The sequence below is a fragment of the Mytilus californianus genome, unplaced genomic scaffold, assembly GCF_021869535.1.
Source record: "Mytilus californianus isolate M0D057914Y unplaced genomic scaffold, xbMytCali1.0.p SCAF_4, whole genome shotgun sequence".
NCBI classification, from domain to species: domain Eukaryota; kingdom Metazoa; phylum Mollusca; class Bivalvia; order Mytilida; family Mytilidae; genus Mytilus; species Mytilus californianus.
In genome coordinates, this window is record NW_026262690.1 from 96,327,876 (window position 1) to 96,353,418 (window position 25,543).

Here is a 25,543-nt window from a genome sequence, read left to right on the forward strand (position 1 = left end):
AATATGGTTCCGATAAACCACTTTTAATAGCTGAACATTTGAATAAATAAACCAAATTATAGCAACTTCATTTTGCAAAACAAAGACAAAACAATAAGAAAGCACAAAGTATCAATTTAAGAACTACATGACACCGAAGTCACTGCAAAAGATAAAAAAAATAATACATAATATACACTTTTAGGGGAGCATCATACTCAAGCATTTTAGGTTCTGTATTCTGATAATATAATGTCAACGAGGTTCTGTATTCTGATAATAAATGTCAACGAGGTTCTGTATTCTGATAATATAATGTCAACGAGGTTCTGTATTCTGATAATATAATGTCAACGAGGTTCTGTATTCTGATAATATAATGTCAACGGAAAAAAAAGTATCAACATGGTTGATGAATAAAATATCAACAGGTTATCCCGTCGACACATTCGATATCGCTTCTTCTGGAATTCATACGGTTTCCTCAGTTTTTGTTTTTTTACAAATTAATTTGTATCTTCTTAATGGATTTATGAGATTTGAACATCGATAAACCACTGTTGCCTATAATTCAATTTATTACAGTATCAATTCAAAGATAGAAAACGACGATTTTTAATATGTTAAGAAATGCACAGATTAACCAAACACCTACGGCTCAGTGTACTTACAACTTAGCTTACATTATGGAAATAAGACGTAGCGACGAGACAAATTCATCCAATTGGACTGGATAAATCAGTAACCTCTTCAGATCAAACAAAAACGACATGATTTTAACAAGTTGTTTATTTCGACTATGATTTAGATACAATCAGCATGTTGTTCCTCTAGCAGCTTTCATTAACTCGCAGCCTTAACAGTAATCATGAATAATCTGAAACGCTGAAGTTAAAATACGTAGTAATTACAGCTTTTACTGACAAGGCGTTCAATACCATTTTAAGATAGAAACAGTGAAGCACGCAAATTTGAGATATGGAATTAGTCTACTAGCTAAAGAAAAGGTAGGTTATTAACTTGTTTCATAAAACAATATGGAAAAATTTGAAATATTGACATTATGTCACCCAATCGGTAAAAAAAATTATCGTGCATGTCGGAATCTGTTTTGACAATGTATAGTCTCGAGGCGGCTGTTGACAGGTGTCGTTTTCATTTAATGTACAGATAATTACAACAAAATTTAATTAATTTATCAAATTTTGATTTAAATGATGAACACCAGACACTTTACACTTGTACACATTACATTTCTGTATGCACCTTTTTCTTTTTAATTTTTTGTTGTTGATAAATTGCATATTGAATTGGAAAAAAACTACAGTTTCATTTAAAAAACGAGAACAGTGAAATATTAATGCCCAAATGATTGTGTACAAGGAATTTCTTTTTAAATAAGAAGCAGAATAATGACAATTTAACACTTCAGAAATACGTTTGACAAATGATTATTACTACAAAAAACATCTGTGTGATATATAACATATGTTGGTTGTCTTTTTGTTATGTAATAATAAAACTGATCATTACTTAATCGCTCCAAAAATATTTAAACTTGTCATTTTTGTAAGATTTATCTATTTTCAATATGTTTTACTATCTCGTTTAGATCGATTATTTTTTACATTAACATTTTTAAGAGATAAACACGTTTTCAACATTGCATTATTTTCAAAGAGTATACAAGGTCCTTTTGTTTTCGTAGCCCTAATCACTGATTACTTTTTATACAATATGAAAGTTAAAAAACAAAATGGATATTAGTACAAACAAACAAATGCAGTCTACCCTTGGTCCTCATGGGTGTACGTGAAGTGGCACACTATGGGAATCGGAAAGCTTTAAAGGCCTTACATATATTGTATATTGACATTTTGGATGTCTGAAAGGTTAACTTATGTTGCGAAGTTGCTGTTTCATTTACCCAACGTCTCCTTATATTCATACTAACACAACAGTTGTTGTATCGGGAATATATCTTTATACGATACATAATTATGAAAAAAAAATTATTCTTCATGCATGCAATAAGCTCATGATGTTTCCAATACATACTGATTGATTGATCAATTGTTTTTTACTAGCGTCATGCGGAAAATATTTCATGCATACTCCAGGATCCAATAGACAATGAGTTATACAACAAAATTATGGAAAAGTAATGATACTATTAGGTTTGTGTGTTTGATTTTGAAATATAAGGAATAAGAAAAAAATCGACAGAACAAAATTTGTCTCTGGATTTTTCATATGAAATGTATGAGATGAAATGAATGTTTAAAAATTGTATGAAAAATATGTCAGAAAATGATAAGAATTTCTAAATATTGTACCATAATTGTTACTTGAGTTATCAACTTTAAAAGATATTAAAAAATAGAACATTATTAATGCACAATCTAGGAAAAAGACCGAAGTGTTAGATTCAGTACAAATAAGTATCAGCAATTTGGCTGTGAACGTAACAAACTCTGACCTCTCGATACTACTAGTCCCGAGTCTGATTTGAAGGATCTCCTGTTACCCCTCATTTCAAGTAGTTTTGCTGTAAGAAATATTCATTGACATTACAGAGGGGCCGTTTACTATCAAAGTTTGACAAGAGAAACAAATATAGTGTGTTAGGAATCTTGCGGAATCCAGTATCATAAGCAAAGATGAGTTAAGTCTTTCACGAAACTTCGCCACGACTTTTCTGTATTTCGTATGACTAAATTCTATCAAACTTTTGCTTTTAAATCTCTTGTTAAGTACTTAATTTGTATGGGGATCATCCATATTTGTTCTCCTTAGTGGATTGACATTTCAAGACGTTTGTAGTTCAAGGAATAATAACTTTCTCCTTCCTATTATGCAGACACTAACTTTTTGTATTTAAACAAAGTTGCGGTCTTTTATTTTTTAATGTTGTTTAATGCTACGTTGCTATCCATTAGCTGGGTTGCTATCTCATTTGCTGGATTGCTATTTAGTTTGTTTATTGTCGTCTAGTATTACAGCGAAATAAATATGTTGAAGCCAATTTTCTTTTAAATGGTCAGCTCATAGATTGTTTCATTTAAAAGTTATATGTAAATAAAATAGATGAAGAAATTGCTCATGAAGAACTAAACTATCGCCTAAATCAAGCAGTTGCAAAATGTCTTTTTAGCAGCAAACAATTCTTAATTTTTTTTGTAAAGATTACAGAAATAACCACACATATGTCACATATTGGACAATACAACAGACCATACTCACCAACAACACCCGACTACTCCCCAAAAAGACATACAACAAGGAACATAAAGATAGGCGAAAGATACCAATGGGGCATTCAAACTCATAAGTCGACAATAAACTGACATGGCAAAAAAGGGGGAAAAAGACCAAAAGACAAACAGCAGTACACAAAACACAACATAGAAAAACAACACATGCCAAGATATCCTAAAGTGGTACAGACATGGATTGTTATAATGAAAATAGGGTTGAATACACATACAAGAAAATTGATTAACACAAACAAAGGTTATATCGCAATGTTTCGAATCTTCTTTAAAACAGTAGTGCATTGTCCTTGAAATTTGATTTTGATGGAAGAATTCAATAGTCCGTTTAGGAAGGGAGGAAATTTCTTAGGCAAAATCACTGGAACTAACCAACATAACGTCATTTTCAACTTGGAAGACTTATTTACATGTCTTTCCAGGTCGTCAAACTAATAGAATAAAATAATTAGGCGAGTAACAAAATGATAAATATCTTTTGATTCAATGCTTTCCTTGAAATTTAGACCAATACACTCATTTTTCTTCTAATAAGTTGAAAATTTCAACAAAAGCAAAACAAGTATTTCCATGCATGATGTTAGATAAAGAAATTGCATATTTTTGCGAAGGTGATGAGATTTTTGGTCTAGTAAAGAATAAATCATATGAATATATTAATTTAATCATGCATACAATATATCTATTAATTTTATATGATGTATGTTTATGAAACGACATATAAAGAAAATAAAATGTTAATTTCCATTAAAAAAAGTTTTAATCTATGCATAATGTGAATGTGTCGGGGTAAAACATATTGATGAGCGCTGAATATACTGCTCCTAACTTGTGTCAGTAGTGTCTCACATAAATGCATATATATTCTCTGACTGTAAATGACGTCTTTACACCAAATCCATTGGATGTTGGATGAGTACTGATTGATATTCTGGTCTTCGAAATATGATTTTTTTATTATTTGTTATTGGCTTTGAACTAGTTTTCAGTAACTACGAGTAATCTCAGATCTATACTTTGTGTATTTTTTTTTTTTTTGGTAGGGTTTCAATGTGCTGTGTATCAATCTGATGAGTAAAGCCCTTTTCAACTGATATTTATAGTTTGTTCTTATGTTGTACTGTTACACCACTATCCCATGTTATAGGGAGGGTTTTGCGACAGCAAACATGTTTAACCCAGCCACATTCTGTATGTGCCTGTCCCAAGTTCAGTGGTTGTCGTGTGTTGCTGTTTATCATATTTGTTTTTCGTTTATTGTTTTGTACATAAATCAGGTTGTAAGTTTTCTCGTTTGAATTTTTTTACGTTTGTCATTTCTGGGCCTTTTATAGCTTACTATTCTGTATGGGTTTTGTTCATTGTTGAAGACCGTACAGTGACCTATATATGTTAACTTCTATGCCATTTAGTCTCTGGTGGAGAGTTATCTCATTGGTAATCATACCACATCTTTTTATATATATTGCATGATACTTATTCAATGACTATATAAGGTCTTTTCTGTTTGTATTGAGTTAAATAGGTGGTTAAAAAATGCACTGATTCGGTCAAATACCTAACAAAACAACAAAATTTGTTTAATTTTTAAAGATGCTGAATTTATGTTAAAGTACAAAACTAAATTATGATTACAGGATGATAGTTGGGAGTCAAAATTTTGCTTTGCACATATTCACATTACATATAATGCCACACAGAAAGAGGTTGATCGTTCTTTGGTCTTGATTATAAGTGTTTTAAACCCCGACAGCACAAAAAGCTAAAATTGGTATAATATCAGTAAATTAAAAAAATCAATTTGATATACTAGATGTATTTGATACATCCCACAAAACAACAAACGAACCTTGTGGGAGCAAGGAGGTCCTACTACTCAGCTGGAGAAGCTGGGTCCAATTTCTATACTTTCGGGTTCTCTCGTTAAAGTCGAATTAAATCGTAACCCGAATTGTTCTTTTACTAGTTTACACAATAGTAATTTCAAATAAATATATATTTGTTTTTTGCTGACAAACTTCCGATAAAATACTCTATAACCTTGAAAAGTAACAAAGTTATCATTTTTCTATGAAGATATAGAGCAACTGATAGCAATAAAGATTTTAGATGAAAGAAAGGTCTTGATACCTTAAACGAAATCAGAAATCTTACTTGTTGAAAATTGTGCTAAAATTTAATTCTTTTATTTTCATTTTTAGTTTTTTATTTTACGGACAATTTGAAAAGTCATTTGAGATTCAATTTCTGAAAATTGGAGATTCGATATCCAAACTTGCGTTTCAAAATTCTACCTTCAATATCAACACAATTCACTACCTAAGTAGGCGATAAAAAATATTATTTCAGTTCTGAAACAATTTTGGTATTTGAAATGAGTTTCAACAAATTCAGCACTTACAAAAATTATCAATGAGCAACTAACAGATATAACAATAACTAATAATAAAAACTATGATTAGTCGACGGTTTGATGACCGCTGTTGTGTTAATTCAGGGCGATGTTGGATACAGCAATGTTCAATGAAATAAAGGATCGTGGTTGGATTGAAATACCTTAGAAGAAGGTATCATTTTGCACATTATTGGTAACAAAATATTTATGACGAAGAGAAGGTTCAACCACCGCTTTTTTCAAATAACCAGGAGATATTTATAACTTCAAAGAATCAATAACAACGTCACACTTAGACGTACAAAATACTCATCACCGATATCAGGCTATAATTTTGTACGCTAGACTCACGTTTCAAAATGAAAGTATAAAACTAAAAAAAGAAAGGAGTAAAATGAATAAAAAAAATTAATTAAAGAGCTTTGACTTCTTGGTTTCGCTTTAGATGCAATACATACTATTATGAAGATACATATGGTTATATGATGAGAAAGTTTATTTGTATTTTTAAACAATGTTGATTTAACCAAACATCTAAAAATATCTCTTTTAACATCATTTAATTTATGATATTCAATTGTATCAATAAATTCCATTATGTGCTTTCCAAATAGAGGGAGACGTGGAAATTTTGTGCCAAAATTGGACAAAATACCATACTTCGTGGAAATCTAAAGTATATAATTCGAAGATAATTCACCTTAAAAACACTTGAAAGACGTGGAAAACTGATACTGTCATTCTGAAATCTTTTTACATAAATACATCAACAAAATTACAGAATAATGAAATTCAGTTCTATATTTTACAATTTGATAGGAAAGTGCAACAGAACAGATTATGTGCAGAAATGAAACAAGGGGATATAAATAAATGTGCGTTTCTTTCTGTCATCGTTACTTCAACTGGATCTTGAATTTAAATACATCGTCTGAACAGAAAGTTGATGAACCAGGGTTATGTCAAAGAAAGTCTCGTTCTTTTTCTAAAAAAAAATTCATCGGAAGATACCAAGACCTTTTTGATAAATTTTCCGTTTCAACTTCACAGATAATACATGATGGTCTTGAAGAATAGATTCTAGGTGCTGACGTTGTTTATCATCTTAATTACGTGTTATAGTGTTCTTTTTATTTGTCTTTGTATATTTTTAACCTTTACTGTTTAGTCAATTTTATGTAATATCCTTTTGGTGTGGCTCGGTCTTTATGCATTCCTCCATTGTGTTATTGTGCTATGTTCATTTTTGTATTCTTGTCTTTCATTTTTGATTATGTGCTTTGTCTATATAGTGTCTATGCGCCATTTTGTTTTTCTTTGTTGACATAGTTGTTTGTTTTTATAGTGATTAAGATTATAACACAATGTTGACTGCTGTAGTCCAACTTTGAACATTTGTACCTATTATGTCTGTTTGTTTTGCTCACACATTGTTGTCAATGCAATGGTATTCTATGCGACTGTCACACATCTGAGATGTTTAGCTAGCTATAAAACCAGGTTTAAACCATTTTCTGCAGAAGGAAATACCTGTACCAAGTCATGAATATGACAGTTGTTTTCCATTCGTTTTATGTGTTTGAGTATTTGATTTTGCTATTTGACAAGGGACTTTCCGTTTTTAATTTTCCTTTGAGTTCGGTATTTTTGTTATTTTACTTTTAACGTCACTTTTGTTATGTCAAAGTCTCTATCACATAGTTTAAGACATTTCACTTGTTCGTCAACTTCCTGCAGAAACAGAGAACGATATTTCAATAACTTTAATGTTTTTTTTGTCACTCATATTACTTGGTGATAGAATATAAGTTTCAGTAATATAATAAATGATTTTTTCTGGTATCCAATAGCTAACCTTACTAATCACTTATAGTACAGTTACACTTCCATATAGAATAAGAAGAATGGAGGTGACATTTTAATTGAAACATTATGATTATACAATGTAACTTGTGATTAAGAAAAATGGAAATTTTTACTGATCCGACATCTCTCCAAGGTTGATTATCGATTTTGTAAAGGAAAAATAGCATTAGCATTCTTTTGACTGTTGTTTGCATTATATGTTTTATATCAAACCATTTTGAAAATTTGATACCTCTTATATTTATATTGACCGTGAAAAAGTCAATTCAATTTCAATTTTTACAATCAATTGGCCAATTATAGCGGAATATGGGGCTGTTATAGTCTTAAAATGTCTGCAAATCTTATCAGTTTTCAATCAAATGTCTTTTCATCGTGAAATGTTAGCAAACTGAAGAGTTCTTTTCGACGCATTCTAATAAATTACATTATTCCACAATTTCTCTTTCTTGAATAAAACGGGTTAACAAGGTTTTTCTGAAAAGTTCAACAAGACTAGGAACTGTTCGACATAAAACGTTAAAAAAATCCATTAAAGATATTAACCAATTTCAAAAACTAGATATGTCTGCTATTTCAAATAAAATGTCAGACTCGAGAAGTTCAAGGACTACTTTTAATAAATTTTATTTCATTTAAATTTAAACCGAATTGCACCTCGGAACAAAACATAAAATGTCAGACATAAAAAGTTCTAAGAAATAATTTGAAAAAGACTATCGAGCTGGAAGTTGTTATACAATCATAATCTCTCACTAATTAAATTCAATGAACTATACAATGGTTTTACATTCTAAATACTTGATCCGTTTTCTTTATTGGAATTAATTTATAAGTTTGTCTACAAACATATATTTCGATATTTTTACTGTATTTACACTACATGTAATTTAAAAAAGAGGCAAGATACCAAAGGGACACTCAAACTCATAAGTCGATAATAAACGGACAACGCCATGGCTAAAAAAGACCAACAGACAAACAGACAAACAATAGTACACAAAACACAACATAGAAAGACTGAGTAACACGAACCCATGCGTTTGATGAACTTCAGTATTGTGAACAGATGGTCATTGACTTTTCAGGTTTGTCAGTTTTCCTGTCGACTATCGTTTGTCCCCTCCGGGTAGTCAGACTTCCTCCATCAAATTAAAGTGGCCGCCAAGATTTAGCAAGAGCAATGAAAATGGCATTAAACACCAACAACCAATCAATCAATCTTTTACTTTCCATTATTTTCAGAATAAGAAATCATAAAATTCATATACGGAAGATATGCAAGGAAAGTGGTTAAACAAGATGTTAGTTAACGATTGCTCGTACATCAGTTTCATGGGTGAATAAAAACCGTTTCTCGTAATCCTGATTGATGAATGCATACTCTGTCAACGTACCTTTTTTCATTCCGTTCTAGTGTTGATGCGATTCCGACTGTTGTCAGTTTCCCTGAATCTTTTTTTTTCCATGTTGTTTGGATATAGGTATGCTCCTTCTAACTCAGCATAGTAACTATACTTTTCACAAAAAATCTTACGATTAAAATTGATCGTAAGTTATACTGAAATGTGTATGACTTACGAGAATTTTTTACTCTTAAGATTTTTTGTGAAAAGAGCCGCAGGAACCTGGGGTTCAGTGGTTGTCGTTGGTTCATGTCTGTCATACTTGTTTTTCGTGAATCGTTTTAATATGGATTTCTCAATTGAATTGTTTCACATTTTTCATGTCGGGGCTTTTTATAGCCGACTATACGGTATGGATTTTTCGTATTGTTGAAGACCGCGTGCGTGCCTATACCTACTTACATCCACTTCATGTGAAATTTGGTGGATAGTTGTTGTCTCATCGGCAATCAAGCTAACATCTCCTTATTTTTATATAGTACAATGGCCAAACAGAATCGTCAGTAGTTGATTATGTGAGTCGTTGGTCTCATGGTAGCGCCCTTGCTCGAGTTCTGGAGGTCGTGGGCTTGATACCCGATCGGGTCAAACCAAAGACTTGAAAATTGATATTTACTGCTTCTCTTCTAAGCTGACGACATTTTGGAGCAAGATCAAAGACTGGTCGGTTCGGAGTCAAAATAATGGGTCCGGGAAGAGTGATAAGTCTTCCTGCAGACTGTGAACTATAGTACATTAAATATACAAAATAGCTAGCCGATTAAGACCTCTTAACATGCATGTTCTCGTCTTTATATGCATGTAATATGTGCCGCAGGACGTTGAATTCCAATTCCAACAGGGCATCATATATAATGATCGACATCCATTTCAAACAAAACCTTTTCGTGAGTGATTGATCTCAAGAATTTCTAAGAAAGTATATTTCACAGATCAAACTTCCTTAAGGCGGTTTCTGTTTCCAAATATTGATCATTGAACCGAAAAGTATGATGCAAGTAAAACATAAAAATGTAAATCCGTTGAAGCTACCTTTAAGACGATCTCTATATAGGAAAAACACTGCCGGACAGATTGGAAATACTTAAATACCCCAACCTTGAACACAACTTGAAGATTAAACATTTTTATAAGGGATAACTGAACATGTATGTCATACATTTACTTTTCTCTAAAGACTATTAAAAATCATAATTTTTGCAGAATCCATTATAGATAGTGAGAAACTGTAATAGCAAAAAGTATTATTTAATAAAAAAATGTTTTTAAGTTTGATCCCACCTTATAATTCTATTTGTTTTTATTTCAACTGAATTAATCCTTAGACAGTTCTCGGGTTAAGTAATGTTATAAATTGCGTTCAGCTCAGTGATACTTTTAATGCGTCGTGTGAAATAAAGCAATCTCATTCGTAGACAATAACTGAACATATGATATGACACTTATATCCTTTAACGGATATATTTAATATCATATTGCATAATTCTATAGACAAAAATCAATCTAAATCTTGGTTAAATGATTGATTAAATACAACACCTGTCATTTTCGTCAATATGCTGCCAATTCCACTGTTTTGGTTACGAACCATTTGTATAAATTATTCATGTTTTTAAAGACGAGACATTTTACATATTGTTGCTAAATTTTGTATATATTGTCACATTACTTCTAATGAAAGCGTTGCATAGTATCTTTACTGCAAGAAATATCTGTGTTCAAATGTCAAACATACAACATTGCTCTTCCAACAAACACTATTTGTCAAAAATGAATTATCGGTTTTGTTCGTAAAATGTAGTCGTTCAGACAAATATATCGCTTAAATACTTAGTAGGTTACATAAACGTCCAGAAAAACGAATTGGTCCTGTATTGTTATCGGGTTTTGATTTCCTTACTCTATGAATAATTGGAATTTGATTGCTTTTAGGAAAACGATTGACCCGACTTCTGAATATAAAACGGAGGTTGTTACCTTAGAGATAAACTGACTCGGGCGATTTATTGTCGCATCAAACTTTGGAAACCTCGCTATCCACCATCAACCAGAAAGGTTCCTTTAACATAACATATTCAAGTCCCATGGCTCAGTCTTGAAGTCTAATCAATTCAACAATCTTTTCCGAAGAAATAACCAAGTTTGCACAGTAATATGTTTTGTTCTGTATAACTGACACGAAAATATCTTAAGTACCGGTTATTAAATGCTTGCGTATTGAGAAAAGTTTACATCTTAATTTTTCTTCGTAAGAGTTCTGATAAGGAATATTAAGACAATATCAAAGAAAATATCTTACATTGAAAATGTCAATTGCCGATAAAGACTGAGTTTGCTAGGGTATTTAAGAAGTGTAAAATGGGATGTTTACCTCCTCAGAAATAAAAAAGAAAAGCCGAATATTTCTATTACTTAAATATCAAAAGAAATGATAACAATTTCTAAGTATATCTTTCTATTCATATCTAAATGAATTTTACATTTCTAATCTTCAACCATGCAAAAGAAAATGTGTGGTATGCCGTTTTAAATAAAATAACAAAAAGTATTTTTACCTTTTCGTTTTCTGGATTTTGAATTTTGTGTAATCGTGAACGAAACCAAAGTGTTGCTAGTGTAAACTTTGAGATTAAGGGGAAAACAGCCAAAGAGAGAAGTATCGACATGTATTAAAAGAACACTGGTTCTTGACCTTTTAACTTTATTTGATTTGTAAATTTTAAATATATTGCTTTCTTCTTTTGTTGACAAAAGAACATAAAAGAGTTTCGTGAATGAATATTAAAAATAAAATATAACCGATCTGATTTAAAAGTACTCAAAATTGCCTTGTATTTCATTTGAGTGCTGTCGATATAACTTCTGAACATTTGGTGTCTGCCATTTTTATTTCGACAAAGGAGGGGGGTTGAAGATTAAATACACAAAGAATTTTTAAAGTCCTATTAAAGGAAACAAGAAATGTGCATCATCCCTCATTTTGGCCCGCTATTAAAAAAGTGAATAGATAAATTTCAGCATTTTTAAGTGGATTGAATATGAAAATAAGATATGCATCATAAGTGTCTGCATGCTATGAAATCCAAATTAATTAAAACAGCCAAATTGTCAAAATCCGTTAAAATGATTTCCTTCAATAATAGAATTGTGAATTTGTTTGCGTAACAGTTGCTTTTGAAGTGTTAAAGTAAATTAGGCAGATCATAAATATCAATTATCCTTTTTGTAAAATGTTTGATGAAAAGCAGCTTTGAAATAAATCTGTGATCGCAAAAGCTTTTGAAAAATAAAACGAGGACCCTACTGTAAAATGCAACTGAAACCAAGCTTGTTGTTCCTTGGCCTTTTATTAGCTTACTATAACCGATTTTACTATATAATACGGAGTTGAAGGCCACATTGTGACATTTACATCCTTGTCTCACTGGCAATCATACTATATATCATTTTTTCTATATTGCTGTCAAAGTCCGGAATAGCTTGGATGCGAGTTTTTTTCTCCTTTATGATTATGTTGAAAATATTCATAATAAAAAGATAAGAAAGCTGGAAAGATTTCAATCGAAGGAAAATGCCTTTAATATTGATGCTCAACGTGTAACGTCATACCAACATGAATGCAATTATGCCTTTCAATAAATTTTTGTAATATCAGACAACTTGAACATAAGTTACAATCAGTCCTATATAAGTTTGATATAAACGATTTATCGGATGTATAAATAACTTTCAAGGCATTTTATTATTAATTTATTTCGTCTGTTTCGATCAAAAACTATTTCATCTAATTCCATTTATCTTTCAAAATTAGTATTGCATCACGGTTAACAATTAAATAATCAGCAAGAAATCCGGTGCAATGAGAACGATAAAAAATCCATACATTAATACATTAGTTGCCTGTTGTAATGCTTTAAAGTGCGCATATAAATGTCAAACTATCTCACTTTTAGACCACATTTAAGATAGGTTTCGAAGATTTACTACGTGGTTTAACACACGAAACGAGATTTATCCTATATGTTTGATTAATTTTGCCCTTCATTGTCTCACATGATTTGAGTTCATGACATTGGTACATTCTGTTCTTGTTGATCCCTGATATACGATCCTTGATATACCATAAAACACATGACTGGTAGTATTCTTTAGGGATTTACTTTTTGTTGTAGGCGGCATTGCTGTGACGGTCAATGATGTTGCGTGATTTCTAGATAAGAAGTCGCTTCGAAATGATATATCTGTATGAAGTTTCTGCTTGCCATGATTGTTCTTTATATTAAATTTGATTGCTTCTCAGAGTGTGTCATTTTAGATCTATGTTTAGACGGTATTTTGATATTGTGAGAACTCTCTTGACACTCTGTCAGGAAATGATTTGTAATTTGTCTAAAAATACTTCAATCAATGCTTTGTGGTGATCAAATGCGGATTCAATTAGAAAATATAAAACTGACAACTTTTGTTACCACTGAATATAAATTTTCAGACGAGAAGACATTGCATTATTTGGGAAAAAAACTGCCTTTTTATATTAACTTTTATATTAACATCAAATGCATTTATTTTTATCATCAAAGTGTAACATAACAGTTACATTTATATATGGCCTCAATATATAAATTCATAAAAGCAGGATCTGCTTACTCTCCCGGAGCACCTGAGATCACCCCCCCCCCCCCCCCCCAGTTTTTGGTGGGGTTCGTGTTGCTTAGTCTTTAGTTTTCTATGTTGTGTCTTGTGTACTATTATTTGTCTGTCTGTCTTTTTATTTTTTAGCCATGGCATTGTCAGTTTATTTTCGATCTATGAGTTTGACTGTCCCTCTGGTATCTTTCGCCCCTCTTTTAATATATGCAATCCGACCGTGCTTAAACAACAGAACCAATTTCAGTCTTTTGATGTGTTATGTTTGTAGCTAATAGACAACATCATGGCCAAAATAGAAACAACAAAAAGACGAACATTTATTTGTATCCATCTGATGAGTTAAGCCTTTTTAAACTAATTTTTATAGTTTGTTCTTGTGTTTTACTGTTACACCACTGTCCCATGTTAAGGGGAGGGTTGGTGCCTTCATACTAGCTAAACTGTATGTGCCTGTCCCAAGTCAGGAGCCTGTAATTCAGTGATTGTCGTTTGTTGCTGTGTAACATATTTGTTTATCGTTCATTATTTTGTACATAATTTAGGCCGTTAGTTTTCTCGTTTGAATTGTTTTACATTTGTCATTTCGGGGCCTTTTATGGCGGAGCAAGCGGTATGGGCTTTGCTCATTGACCTATAGTTGTCAATTTCTGTGTCATTTGGTCTGTTGTGGAGAGTTGTCTCATTGGCAATCATACCACATCTTCTTATTTTTATATACAACTGTCATTAAAAACACTGCACAGAAACAGTAAGTTTGAGCAACAAGAACATTGATTTAAATGGAAGATATAGCTTTAGGGTCTGCACATCCAAAATCATTTATGTCTGATAATATTCAAACCTAAACAACTTTATGGATAGTGGTAAATCGTTTAATTTTAAAAATTAAAAAAAAGACCTTTGTCTTCAAACCAATTCTTTAATTTATGTCTGCAAACCAATTCTTGCATATTTCATTATCCACTTAAGCACCAAATCCATAACAAACCAAAATTCAATAACACACTTGATAATTCACTTTTGCGCAATGGACTGATGTTTTCCATTTTAGGTTAATAGATTGGCATTTTGGTTTGTGACGAATTAGTAATATGGGATGGGACAAAATGGGGTTGTAGAGAATCCTTTTAAACAAACGGAGTTGTAGGTTATACGTCAATGTGACAACAACTCAACGACACAAAGAATAATGGACGTCTTTAGGTCAACGTACAGTCTTCAACAATAGACAGTTGACTGTACACTATATCAAGCTTTAAATCACCCTTGTAAGTTCATTAACGCCGATGTGGTTTGTCCGATGAAAGTACAGCTCAGATATCACAAGACATATCTACAAATAAAGATTTTGTTCTATTCTTATCACAGTATATGGTGAAACTGATGCTGATAATTTATAGGAATGGAAATATCCAAATGAATTTAAAAAAAAAAGATACTGAAATACATGCTTTGAAATAACAAAGCAAAACATAAGGAAAATAAAGAAGAAATATAATTTCTATTCCTTCAGGGATTTTAAAATGCAATTAAAACAGTTGGGTTTTTTTTAAATGCAATTCAAATGATATTTAAAACTTGAATAGAATAGCACAAATCTAGAATACCATGTGCGTTTTAAGTTAACAATAAAAGATTTCAAACAACGAAAATTAAACCAAAATTTTATGCTGCTGAAATGTGATTAATTAGCACATCCTTATATTATACGCTTGAACTTTAAAAAAAAAAAAGAGTATAAAAAAGATAAGGTAACGGATTGATAAATATTTCTTCCTCTGCATTGGTATCTCCACCAGTAGTCGATACTGGAGAAATCTTCTTTGCTTCAGTTGGCAGAACAGTGGCCATCGGTTAAAATGGTTTGAGGTTCGGATTCACAGGTAAAAGTAACAAGAGGAAAATGCTTTGTCGCGTATTAGATTGAAATTTACCGTGGAACATCTGCCAACATCTCAAATTTGAACCAAGCAGATGATATTAAATCGATATTCCAAATCGACTGAAGCGTTTTAAATTGCAAACAGGTGATGGATAAATGTATACAATACAATGCACCAATTAAAGGTGATAATGGGATTTCCAACGAACCCTTAGTAACTGTTCTATTGTGTAGCAAAATTCTGAAACTGGAATTAACAATTAGAAGCGCACAAACTATTCAATATTAAAGAGACTAAATTGTCAAGATATATGCACAGAATTAGAATATACTAAGGATAGTCACAAATTTTAATTCCAAGAATAAAGGACAAATAATCGTCATTAATCAGTAGAAAACTGACACATCAAATAATGTGCAACTTTAAATAACGAAAATTTTCTTTCTTTTGTTTTCGAGATATACGAATACTGGTCACATGTTGTTTCACCTTTGAGTGCAAAGGTCGACGGTAATTTAAAAAGCAGATTTCTCTTCAAATGTTAACAATAAAAAAGAGCACTGTGTTAATCTTTTTGAACTTGACTCAATCTGTCTTTTTGTGGACAATATAACTTTTGATTTAAAGCGATTTAATCAAAGTAATGCATTTTCCAGTTCTGTTACATGCGACCCGGTCTTGCAGTGATAACTTTCAAATTTGAACAATTACCTACCCACTGTTACTGCAATCAAAACTTGATTGAACATCCTGAAACTCAAAAGAGAAAAATTAACCGACCCAAAAAACAATAAATAAAAAACGATTATATATTATTGAACAAGCAGTCGTGAAAAAATAGATATATAAACAGAGAAGTGATAAATGTTAAGTCTTGAGTAATATGATGAAGAAAACAGAAAAAAGTAACCGTAAGATATTTAACTATTGAATTAGACTTCTATGATTAATGTTCTTTGAATACCCATTTGATTATAATTAGGAAACTGTTATAGTGTAAATAACATATTAACTCGGTAGAAAAATGTTTTGATATTGGTAGGAAGATGAAGCGATTTTTAGGTATTGATCAATGTAGTTTACTGCATCATCTATCTTGTCATAAAATTATGTTTCATTTTCTACCAACAGGTCAAAGCTGATGTATATATAGTGAGACAGGAGATAAGTGGCAGGAATCTGGCGGTGCAGACGACGGATTAAAGCACGTAAAGCAAGTTGAATATTACATAACAGTAATAACAACAGTGGACTTGGAGGACTTTGTAGTTTTTTCGTCTAGCAAGTAATATAATTTGCTACTAAATAATTGACCATTTAATTTGACCGAATGTGTCTGCATTGTAAAGCGTTGATAAATATAGTGAATAACCGTTCATAAAAAGACAGTTGGAACGCGGTTGATAACGATAGATGATTTAGAATAGGGAAAATAGATTTTTTTGTAATAATTACTGCTATATTACATTTTGTTACAAGCGATAATTGAAACACAAAGTTAAACAACGGGATATCGAAAGTTAATAGGATTATAACCTGGAATTATTGGAACATTTTATTAATATTGACCAAACTGTCATTTAGAGTTCATCTTATTAATTTAAAGGACATTCGTCAAAAACATGTCAACTATGGCTGCTATTTCATTGAACTCCAGACCAGAAGGATTTCCAAGTTACTTTACCAATAATTCTGTTGAATATGCAGTGAACACAACCAACATGACGAACCTAGAAAACAGAGGACCATCAGATACGGCGCTGTATATTGGTGGTATTATTATGTTGATTGCTCTACTTTGTGGTCTGTTCGGTAATTTTTTAGTCATGATAGTATGTTTCACCAAGCGGGACTTGAGTAATATTATCAACATCTTCATCATAAGTTTATGTATAAACGACATAATCAATCTTGGATTTAACAACAGTTTAGTACTGTTGTCATACTTCCTAGGAACCTTCCCGGCAGATATGTTAGTTTGTGAGCTTCTTCAGCATTTAACTGTTTTGCTGATGGGCTCGTCATTATGGCACACTGGCCTTATTGCCATACATCGTCTCATCGTAGTTGTATTTAATACATTCTACAAGAAAATATCAAAGAAGGCATACACCATTTTTGTCTTGATTTTTGCCAGAGTTGTACCGTTGTTGTTCATAATGCAACCTTCACTCGGTAGCATGGCTTACTATGAACCCAAACTAATACGCTGCGTTGTAAAGAAAGACTTTGGACCATTCACTCTGCTTGTTTCTGTATTTTTAATGATGTTACCATCGGTGATTCTGATTTTATGTTATATAGCTATATTCATCAAAGTTCATCAGTCATCGAGAGCTTTTAGAGGATCAAGACAGCGAGAATGGTTAAAGAGAGAAATCAAAATTACCAAAATGTTTGGAATGATTTTCTTGTTGATTCTGGTTGGCTACTTACCGTATGGAATCACAAGAGCAATTGATAAAAAACTACAATGGAATGGAGATTTTTATGTAGCTATTACTGTGTTTTTTGCTGTAGCGAATAGCTCGAATCCAATTGTATACGGCATCATGGATAAACAAATACGAAGTGCTTGTTTCCAGATTTTGGGGCTACGCCCAGTAGATGTTAATAAAAATGGTGGACCAATTACATTGCATTCAAAATTATCTCACGTTGATACTTGTGTTGATACTGAAGATTTACCCTTGAATTCTTCACCTGGAAAAGCGGTGTGAGAATCGTTTTGACTTGCTCATTTTCAATTGCCGAAAAAAACTGAAATCCTGTATTGACAATCAGTTTGTATATATTTGTAAATATTTAACAGCTTATGTTAATTTATTCTTTATTTATCAAAGAAGTTAAGATGTAAAGGTTATTAGTTTTTTAATCGATCAAAGTTGTTTTTTAAAATATTGAACATTCAAAACTATTTCCTTTGCTATGCTCTTATATTATGATTTATTCAAACAATGAATGTAGTAAAAATAGTAAAATCTATTTTATATTCGATTTTTAAAATACATATTTTCAGTCATCATGTAAAAGAATTTATTATATATTGTATAAAATCAAGTAGCCAAGCACAATAAAACTGAAGACAACGATTTTTTGCTTCATCATGGAAGTATTATATTACTTCCCTGGCTTCACAAACGTCTCCTTATTTCATTCAACTGAATTTCCAATGTAGTACATCTTATTTTATTATTTTGCTTTCGTGTAAAGCAATGCCATTTACTCCAAATGAGACTTCCATCATTGTCCATAAGGCTATTCCTATAAAGATAATAAATTGCTTCAGGTAAAATAGCAATATTACATATTATGATTTGTGAATATTATTGACCGATTGACCGTTGAAAGTCTGTATAGAGACCATGATATATATTAATTACAACATAAACATTACTGCATGCAATATAAAATAAAGCCTAAAGCATTCTTTGGTAATCATCAACAAATGTTTTTATTTATTAAAAAGAACGGTATGCAGCAGCTGTTAGTGTATTACAACATGCTTAGAAATACCATTGAAAGTTCATTACTTGATCATATATCAGCACTTGTAGTTTTATTTTCCGACTTCTTAAAGAGTAGTTGTCACTATCAAAGTCGAAGTTTTTGAAGGATTGTTGATTGTGACAACCGTCAAAGAAAACTTTGATCAAAAACTTTGTCGGGCTTTGATGGAATAGAATCTCATCCTATTTTCCTTGAAACTTGGATGGACTTTAATGGGAATTAGCCAATCAATTTGTAGTTTAAGAATGGTGCATTTTTTTTGTTTTGTTTAAAAAACAAAAACCTATGGCAAAATTTGAGGAAAAGTAGGCTGATTTCAAGTAAGAGTAAAAGAAATTGCTGCGGAGAAATGAAATGATCGATGAATTTATTTCAATCAGATGTTCAACTTTACAAAGTGTGAAACTGAATATCGCTTTGAACATTTAAAAGAAATCATAAATTCTATTTGTAAAGTTCTTAAATGAGAGTGTTTAAGGTACTTTTGTGTATTTTAAGCAGCTACTCTTGTACAATTTCTCATTCGTCTTCTGCAAATGGTAATACACAGTGAAAGTGCAATGCAGTCATTCTATGGGAAGTTTATTGGAGCCATTTGTCTCTTTTTAAACAGCGAACAACCGCCTTTTCTTTATCCAGGTTTTTGATGTAAAATTTTAACATTGACAACAGATGAATTTGACCAAGTTTTGTTGTTCAAAGTTTTACTTTGACCAAGTTCTTGATGGAAAACTTTGATAGTGACAACGGGCCTTATAATAAATTTAACAAGTTTATTGTACGTAACTGTTTGCGAGTATTTTATTTCACGTTGAACATCTGTTGAGAACAAAAAGTCTATTTTCAATGGTATTTTAAGTGTAGTGTAACTTACTTAACGCCAATGCTAATAGTGTTCTTGTATCGTTGAATTCATACTGTATTTAATTTCTGGTGGTCTAATAGCATAAATACATCACACAGAAACTTCATTAAAACAACAAATATCTCTCACTAAATTGTTTAACAGTCCACTGACAAACTGCACAGTACATTAGTTATTAATTTGAAATATTTGTGTTTGTCAATGTTCCGGCTGATATATAATAAATCATATAGAGTGTTACCTGAATAAACAGACATCAACGATTGTTTTCATTTATACAAATACAATACAATACATTCCATTAAGGGACACGCTAAACATGCATTTTTCTTAAAAATATCTGTTTTTATGAAACAGATAAAAATAAATTTATCTTTTCAATTGTGTTTTTTCTTTTTCTTAAAATGCAGAACAAACATTTTAGATTTATGTTAACATCAGAAGTTTTAAAAATGTTTAGAAAAAACAGTGTTTACTGAATTATTTTTAAAATTGCTTAAATATCTTCATCGATGAGCTTATTTCATCCTATCCTATAGGGAGATATATTTTTATTTATACTGTTGTTTAGATGCAGTGAAAAGAAACATATGTTGCTTTGCAAATGTCAGACAACATGCTGAATAAATCTTTATTGTCAAAATTTAGTACAGAAAAATTTGTTTTTTAAATATTGTGATATAAGGAAATCATTTATAAACTAAAAATCTTCAACAAAATAGTTTCATTTTAGTAATGCCAGTATACTGAACGAATGGTAACCTTGGAATGTCAATCCACCAGCAGCAGCAACTGCAACGATTCAGTGGTAGTAATATAAACCTAAGAACAATGATCAAAGAGACGAAGGTTACACTGTACTCTTCTTGTCTTAATAACAATACTAACAAACATAACATAAAAGTATAGAAAAATCAACAAACAAACGAACAAACAGACAGACAAACAAATAAATAAACTGCCACCAATTATCAATACTGAGATAAGGGAATATTAACGAATGATGCCAATGTGAGTGTGCAAGACACATGTATCTGGAATAAGCTTCATCAGGTCAATAGAGACCATATTCCCGAGACATTAATCGGAGAATTTCTGCCATCGGATCCTATAAAAATAACCCCTTACTAAAATTGATGCATCTATATGTACAACTACCTATCCCTAAGTAAATTAGAGAAAAGTGTAATGATTGATTTATAACCTTAAAAGTGCTTACATTATCTATAGTAAAATATCTTTAAGACAGCAAACCATCAAAACAGTACTTAAAAGGTCAACATATGATTTTCAACATAAGAAAATTATAAAACTGTATGTCCAGCCCAAATTGTCCCCCCCCTCTACACCCGGTAAATGACTTAAGAAACTAACGCATCCTGCCATCAATGCCAAATTGCTTAAAACAAATTATTAAGATACAAACAAAGCCGTCATTATTTTCACTTCATTAAAGATACCGTGCTATTTCCGACGATATTTCAAGAAAGACTATCTACTATTTCCTTTGTAAATAATTTTGTCGTTTGATGGCAGCTTATTTCCAATTATCATTATTTCTTGTCTAGAAAACGAGCTCTATCTCTCCGTGTACCCTTTGCCTTCTCTGTACCCATGGATACTGTAATAACATTTGTGTCGACTGTTTATTGAGTTTTAACATTGGTATAAATCAGTTATTGTATTAATGTACTTTTATTAATTGTTCATGCATGTGATTTTATGTTCCAATGAAAAATCTCAAAATCTTATTAGTAAATAGACTAACAAACATAAATCATAATTAGATATCTAAAATGAACTTTACAAAAATTGTAAAATTACCAAGAACTAGTACTGTTATGTTGTTCTTTAGATTTTAACTTGATTTAAAAAAAATAATAAATTTACTTACTGATGAGAAAATAAAATGTTTTCTTAACTGACATAATAAAACCATACATCTCAAACACACAGCAACTGCAAAAGCATTCATAAATTTTGATATTTGCTATTAATTCCAAATGCTAAAAGTAATGTAATGAAACAAAAAAAATTCTACAAATTTGTCATTTTAAAACCAATATTGTTTGCCAGCTTTATTAGATTTGTAGTGATAAAACTTGGGAAATAGTTTGAAATTAAGGAACATATCTCCCTCATGCATATAGCTTTGTCCGGATTTAGCTATACTTTTGTCTTGTTTTCGTTATATCAGCTGTTTAACCGTTTGTTTTAGGCTTTAGATATCCAAATATATTGGTCTCGGTGGTCACCGAAAATACATTATTGCTCGAAATGCGAGTCCGGGACGGTAAAATTGGTACCGTTACATGTTGTTATTACTGTGTTTAAATTTGCACCAAGATGTCGTTAAATAAAATTGGATACCCTGCATTTATTATGCTTTTCAATAGCATATGATCACATTGCCGAAAGACCCCTGCTAATTTATTGAAAACTATCATTCTGCATTGACAATAATATCTTAGTGTTAATTAGATACACCAATTCGGGCTAACGCCCTCAAGGTTTACCTAATACATACCACTGAAAGTTCGTTTAAGAATTGAATGCGTACTTTTGCAATTCTATTTGACGTAAAAGCGTTAACCGAAGCACATTTTGTATGAAGCGCGAGAGCCTCATACTAGAGATGTGCGCACGTTTATCGCTTTTACAACCCAATAAAGTTACAAAAGAAGCATTCAATTCTGTTAATTATATATCCATGCTACAAACATGAAATAACGAGTTAAATCAAGCCTTTTGCTTGCTCATCTATGGATAGTTGTATCGTTGTCACGGAGAGCACGTGCTTTCATAGATGCATTTTGTATACGGAAATAAAAATTAACTTTTGGAACGCTTCGACCAATTAAAATTATGGAATCGTATGAAATTTCTATGCAATGTAATAATTATCTGATAAAGGATCAGCAGAACTATTCTGTTTTTTTTTTGCCACCCGTACTCAAGCTCAAATTGGACGATTTCATTGTTCGTTATTTACTTACAGATGTTCTTCGTACAATAGAGCTGGACATAAAAGCTGTCAAACAATAGCGGTCAAGCTTTCCGTTTATTTAGGCAAATAAAGAAAATACAAATAAGTGAACTGATCAATATATAGGTAACTATATATATACTGTGTTTCTGTAGAGTTGATTTATATCAAGAAATTACAAATCCTCGCATTTTATCTGTTTATAAGCCTTGTACAAATAAATTTTACTTTTTGAGACAATATATACTTATTCTCTTCATACTACAGCTTTTAAAAAAAATTAAAACTGTTCCAAAATGACATATTTTAGGGGACTTTAAATGTCGGAGGTCGTCATATCAATAAAAAATTATCACATCTATACTACTAAAATAACGAGGTCCAATTTGTTAGCCGGCATGACGTAAACACGAAGAATAAAAGAATTCAACTATATATATAACGTATATAGGACAATGGTGTTGATTAAAAATTACACCATTCCAGGGCCCTTTGTTTGCCACATAATCAATAATACCAATAATTAACAAGTCCAGGGTCGAATCCGATACCGATACCAATAGTATATTTCACTTCTTCTCTTAGTTAATTCCTACGTTATCGGAACAACCGTGTCACATGGTATTAATCTCGGTATTAATAGCCCTTGATTTTAATAATACTTATTTAAAAAATAAAAAGGGTTTCTTACACTCCTTCATAAAATATTGAATATAATACGGCGATATATCTATCTATACTACTAAAATAACGAGGTCCACACCCAATTTGTCAGCCGGCATGAAGTAACAATGACAGCTGAATTCAACTTTATATATAACTTATACAGGACAATGGTGTTGATTAAAAGTTACACCATTCCAAGCCCTTTTGTTTTCCACATAATTCATATTACCAATAATTAACAAGTTCCGGGTCGACGGGTTCAAACAGAAAGATTTTGAAAGCAGAGAAAACTGTGCACCTTATAATCAGCATAACTTTATCAGATGACAATACGAATACTAAAAATAAAGCGTAGGTACTTTAATTCAGTCACGGTCCCGCGATATCGCGGATGTGTTCTAGTTGTCATTAAAATGACGACACTTTTAAAGTTAAGATGCGAAATAAACGTACATACCACAGTGAAAGGCAGTGATTTGTTGTCTGATGCAGAGAATTTCGGATCTGTCTCTATCAGTGGGCCCAAAATTAAAGGTAAGTTGCAAGGTATTATTGGATCTCTATTTCAATCCTCAAAATCGTTTTATGCATTCAGCATCAAAACTATCGGTTTGATGAAAGTTATTTTAGAAACACAGACCATGTGCTTTCAGGTCGACATCAAGCGTTTTCAAACCATCGTGTATAAAGGAAACATACGGTTAGCCGTAAGAAACAAAACAAAAAAGAAATTAGCAATTTTATCAGTGATACTGCGGGTTTCAAGAACAACCAAATACATTTCTTCATAACAAGAAAGTGTTTTTACTGACGCAGTCAGTAATAATTTCGGTTTGTGACCTATTTAAAAAGGATGTAAGAAATTACGGAATAGAACAAAACCAACGAAAAAAGATCTACGCTATAATAAAGGAAAACATTACGGACATAAAATCAAACTTAAAAATGAAATTATCCAGATAAATAAAAATGAATTCAGATAAAGAAAGTGTCATTATCACCACTGTCAAACTGTTTGGATTTTGTAGACTTAGCCTATAATACATGAGTATGTAAATATCACTGACGGGTTCATTAGATATGCCATGTCAATTAGACTATTAATAGCTCGAGTGCTATAAATATATCTTATCGATTTTGTGTACTTACAAGTGCATTCTAAAGCTTCAAAGGCGTAATAATAATAAATATCAATATTAATTTCTTGTCAAAAGCTGCATTATATAGATCATCTCCCTTTGGCGTCCGTCCGTCCGAAATAGGTGGTATCTCTAATTGTTAAAGTTGTGCTTGACATATAGTCAAATTGTGCGCAATTTTTTTTAACTATGATAAAGATTCATGGTTTTATTTAAACTCTATGCTCACATCTGAATGCGTCAGATATCTTTTTTTAAAGATGGTACTTGTTTATAATATCTTTCTTCATTATAAGCACATTCAAAATAATGTTTACTGATTGTCACAAAGAAAAGGCTTGAATAAATGTTCATTTGTTAAACATAATTCTGGTACGTTAATTCATTCGTGTTTCTACTTTGATTGTGTTAGGAATTTGCCTTCAGAATCAAGCTCTGCTTAATTATTTTAAATGGAAAGACGATAATTTTACTGTCTACTGACAAACTAAATAAAACAATTTCAGTACCGTAATTTAAATTAATTACACAACTCTGAGGAAATCCTTTTCGAGAGAGCGATAAACATATCGGATATGCGATAAACCGACTTCGATTGGCGGAAGTGAGTTAAAAGGTTTGGACTTTGTTTCAAAAGTAAAACCACATAACTGATTCTGTGTCAGACTTGCATTTTCAGTTAAGATGCACTTTGAATACTTTTTGCAATTAGCGACAGAACCTGAAATTTTGATTCAATGAGATGTTTCAAGCTACAATATCAAGTGAACAAAATTAAATAGACGAAGTCCTCAACAAAACAATAAGCTCGAAGCTTACTTCCAATATATGCGAGCATTCTTTAACTATATCTTTCGCTTCTATACACAATAAGCAGATATTTGCACATACAAAATTGATATTATCAATTGACAAAAAACGAACTA

General features: G+C 31.4%; 1 protein-coding gene across 1 annotated transcript; it reads left to right on the plus strand.

Moving 5' to 3' along the window:
* The first annotated feature begins 870 nt into the window (after nucleotides 1-870).
* Nucleotides 871-20,216, plus strand: LOC127698973 (melatonin receptor type 1A-like). Its single transcript, XM_052202760.1, has 2 exons — nucleotides 871-986; nucleotides 16,583-20,216. The coding sequence occupies exon 2, from the start codon at nucleotides 17,074-17,076 to the stop codon at nucleotides 18,169-18,171; it is 1,098 nt and encodes a 365-aa protein (XP_052058720.1). The 5' UTR covers nucleotides 871-986; nucleotides 16,583-17,073; the 3' UTR covers nucleotides 18,172-20,216.
* The last annotated feature ends 5,327 nt before the right edge of the window (nucleotides 20,217-25,543 follow it).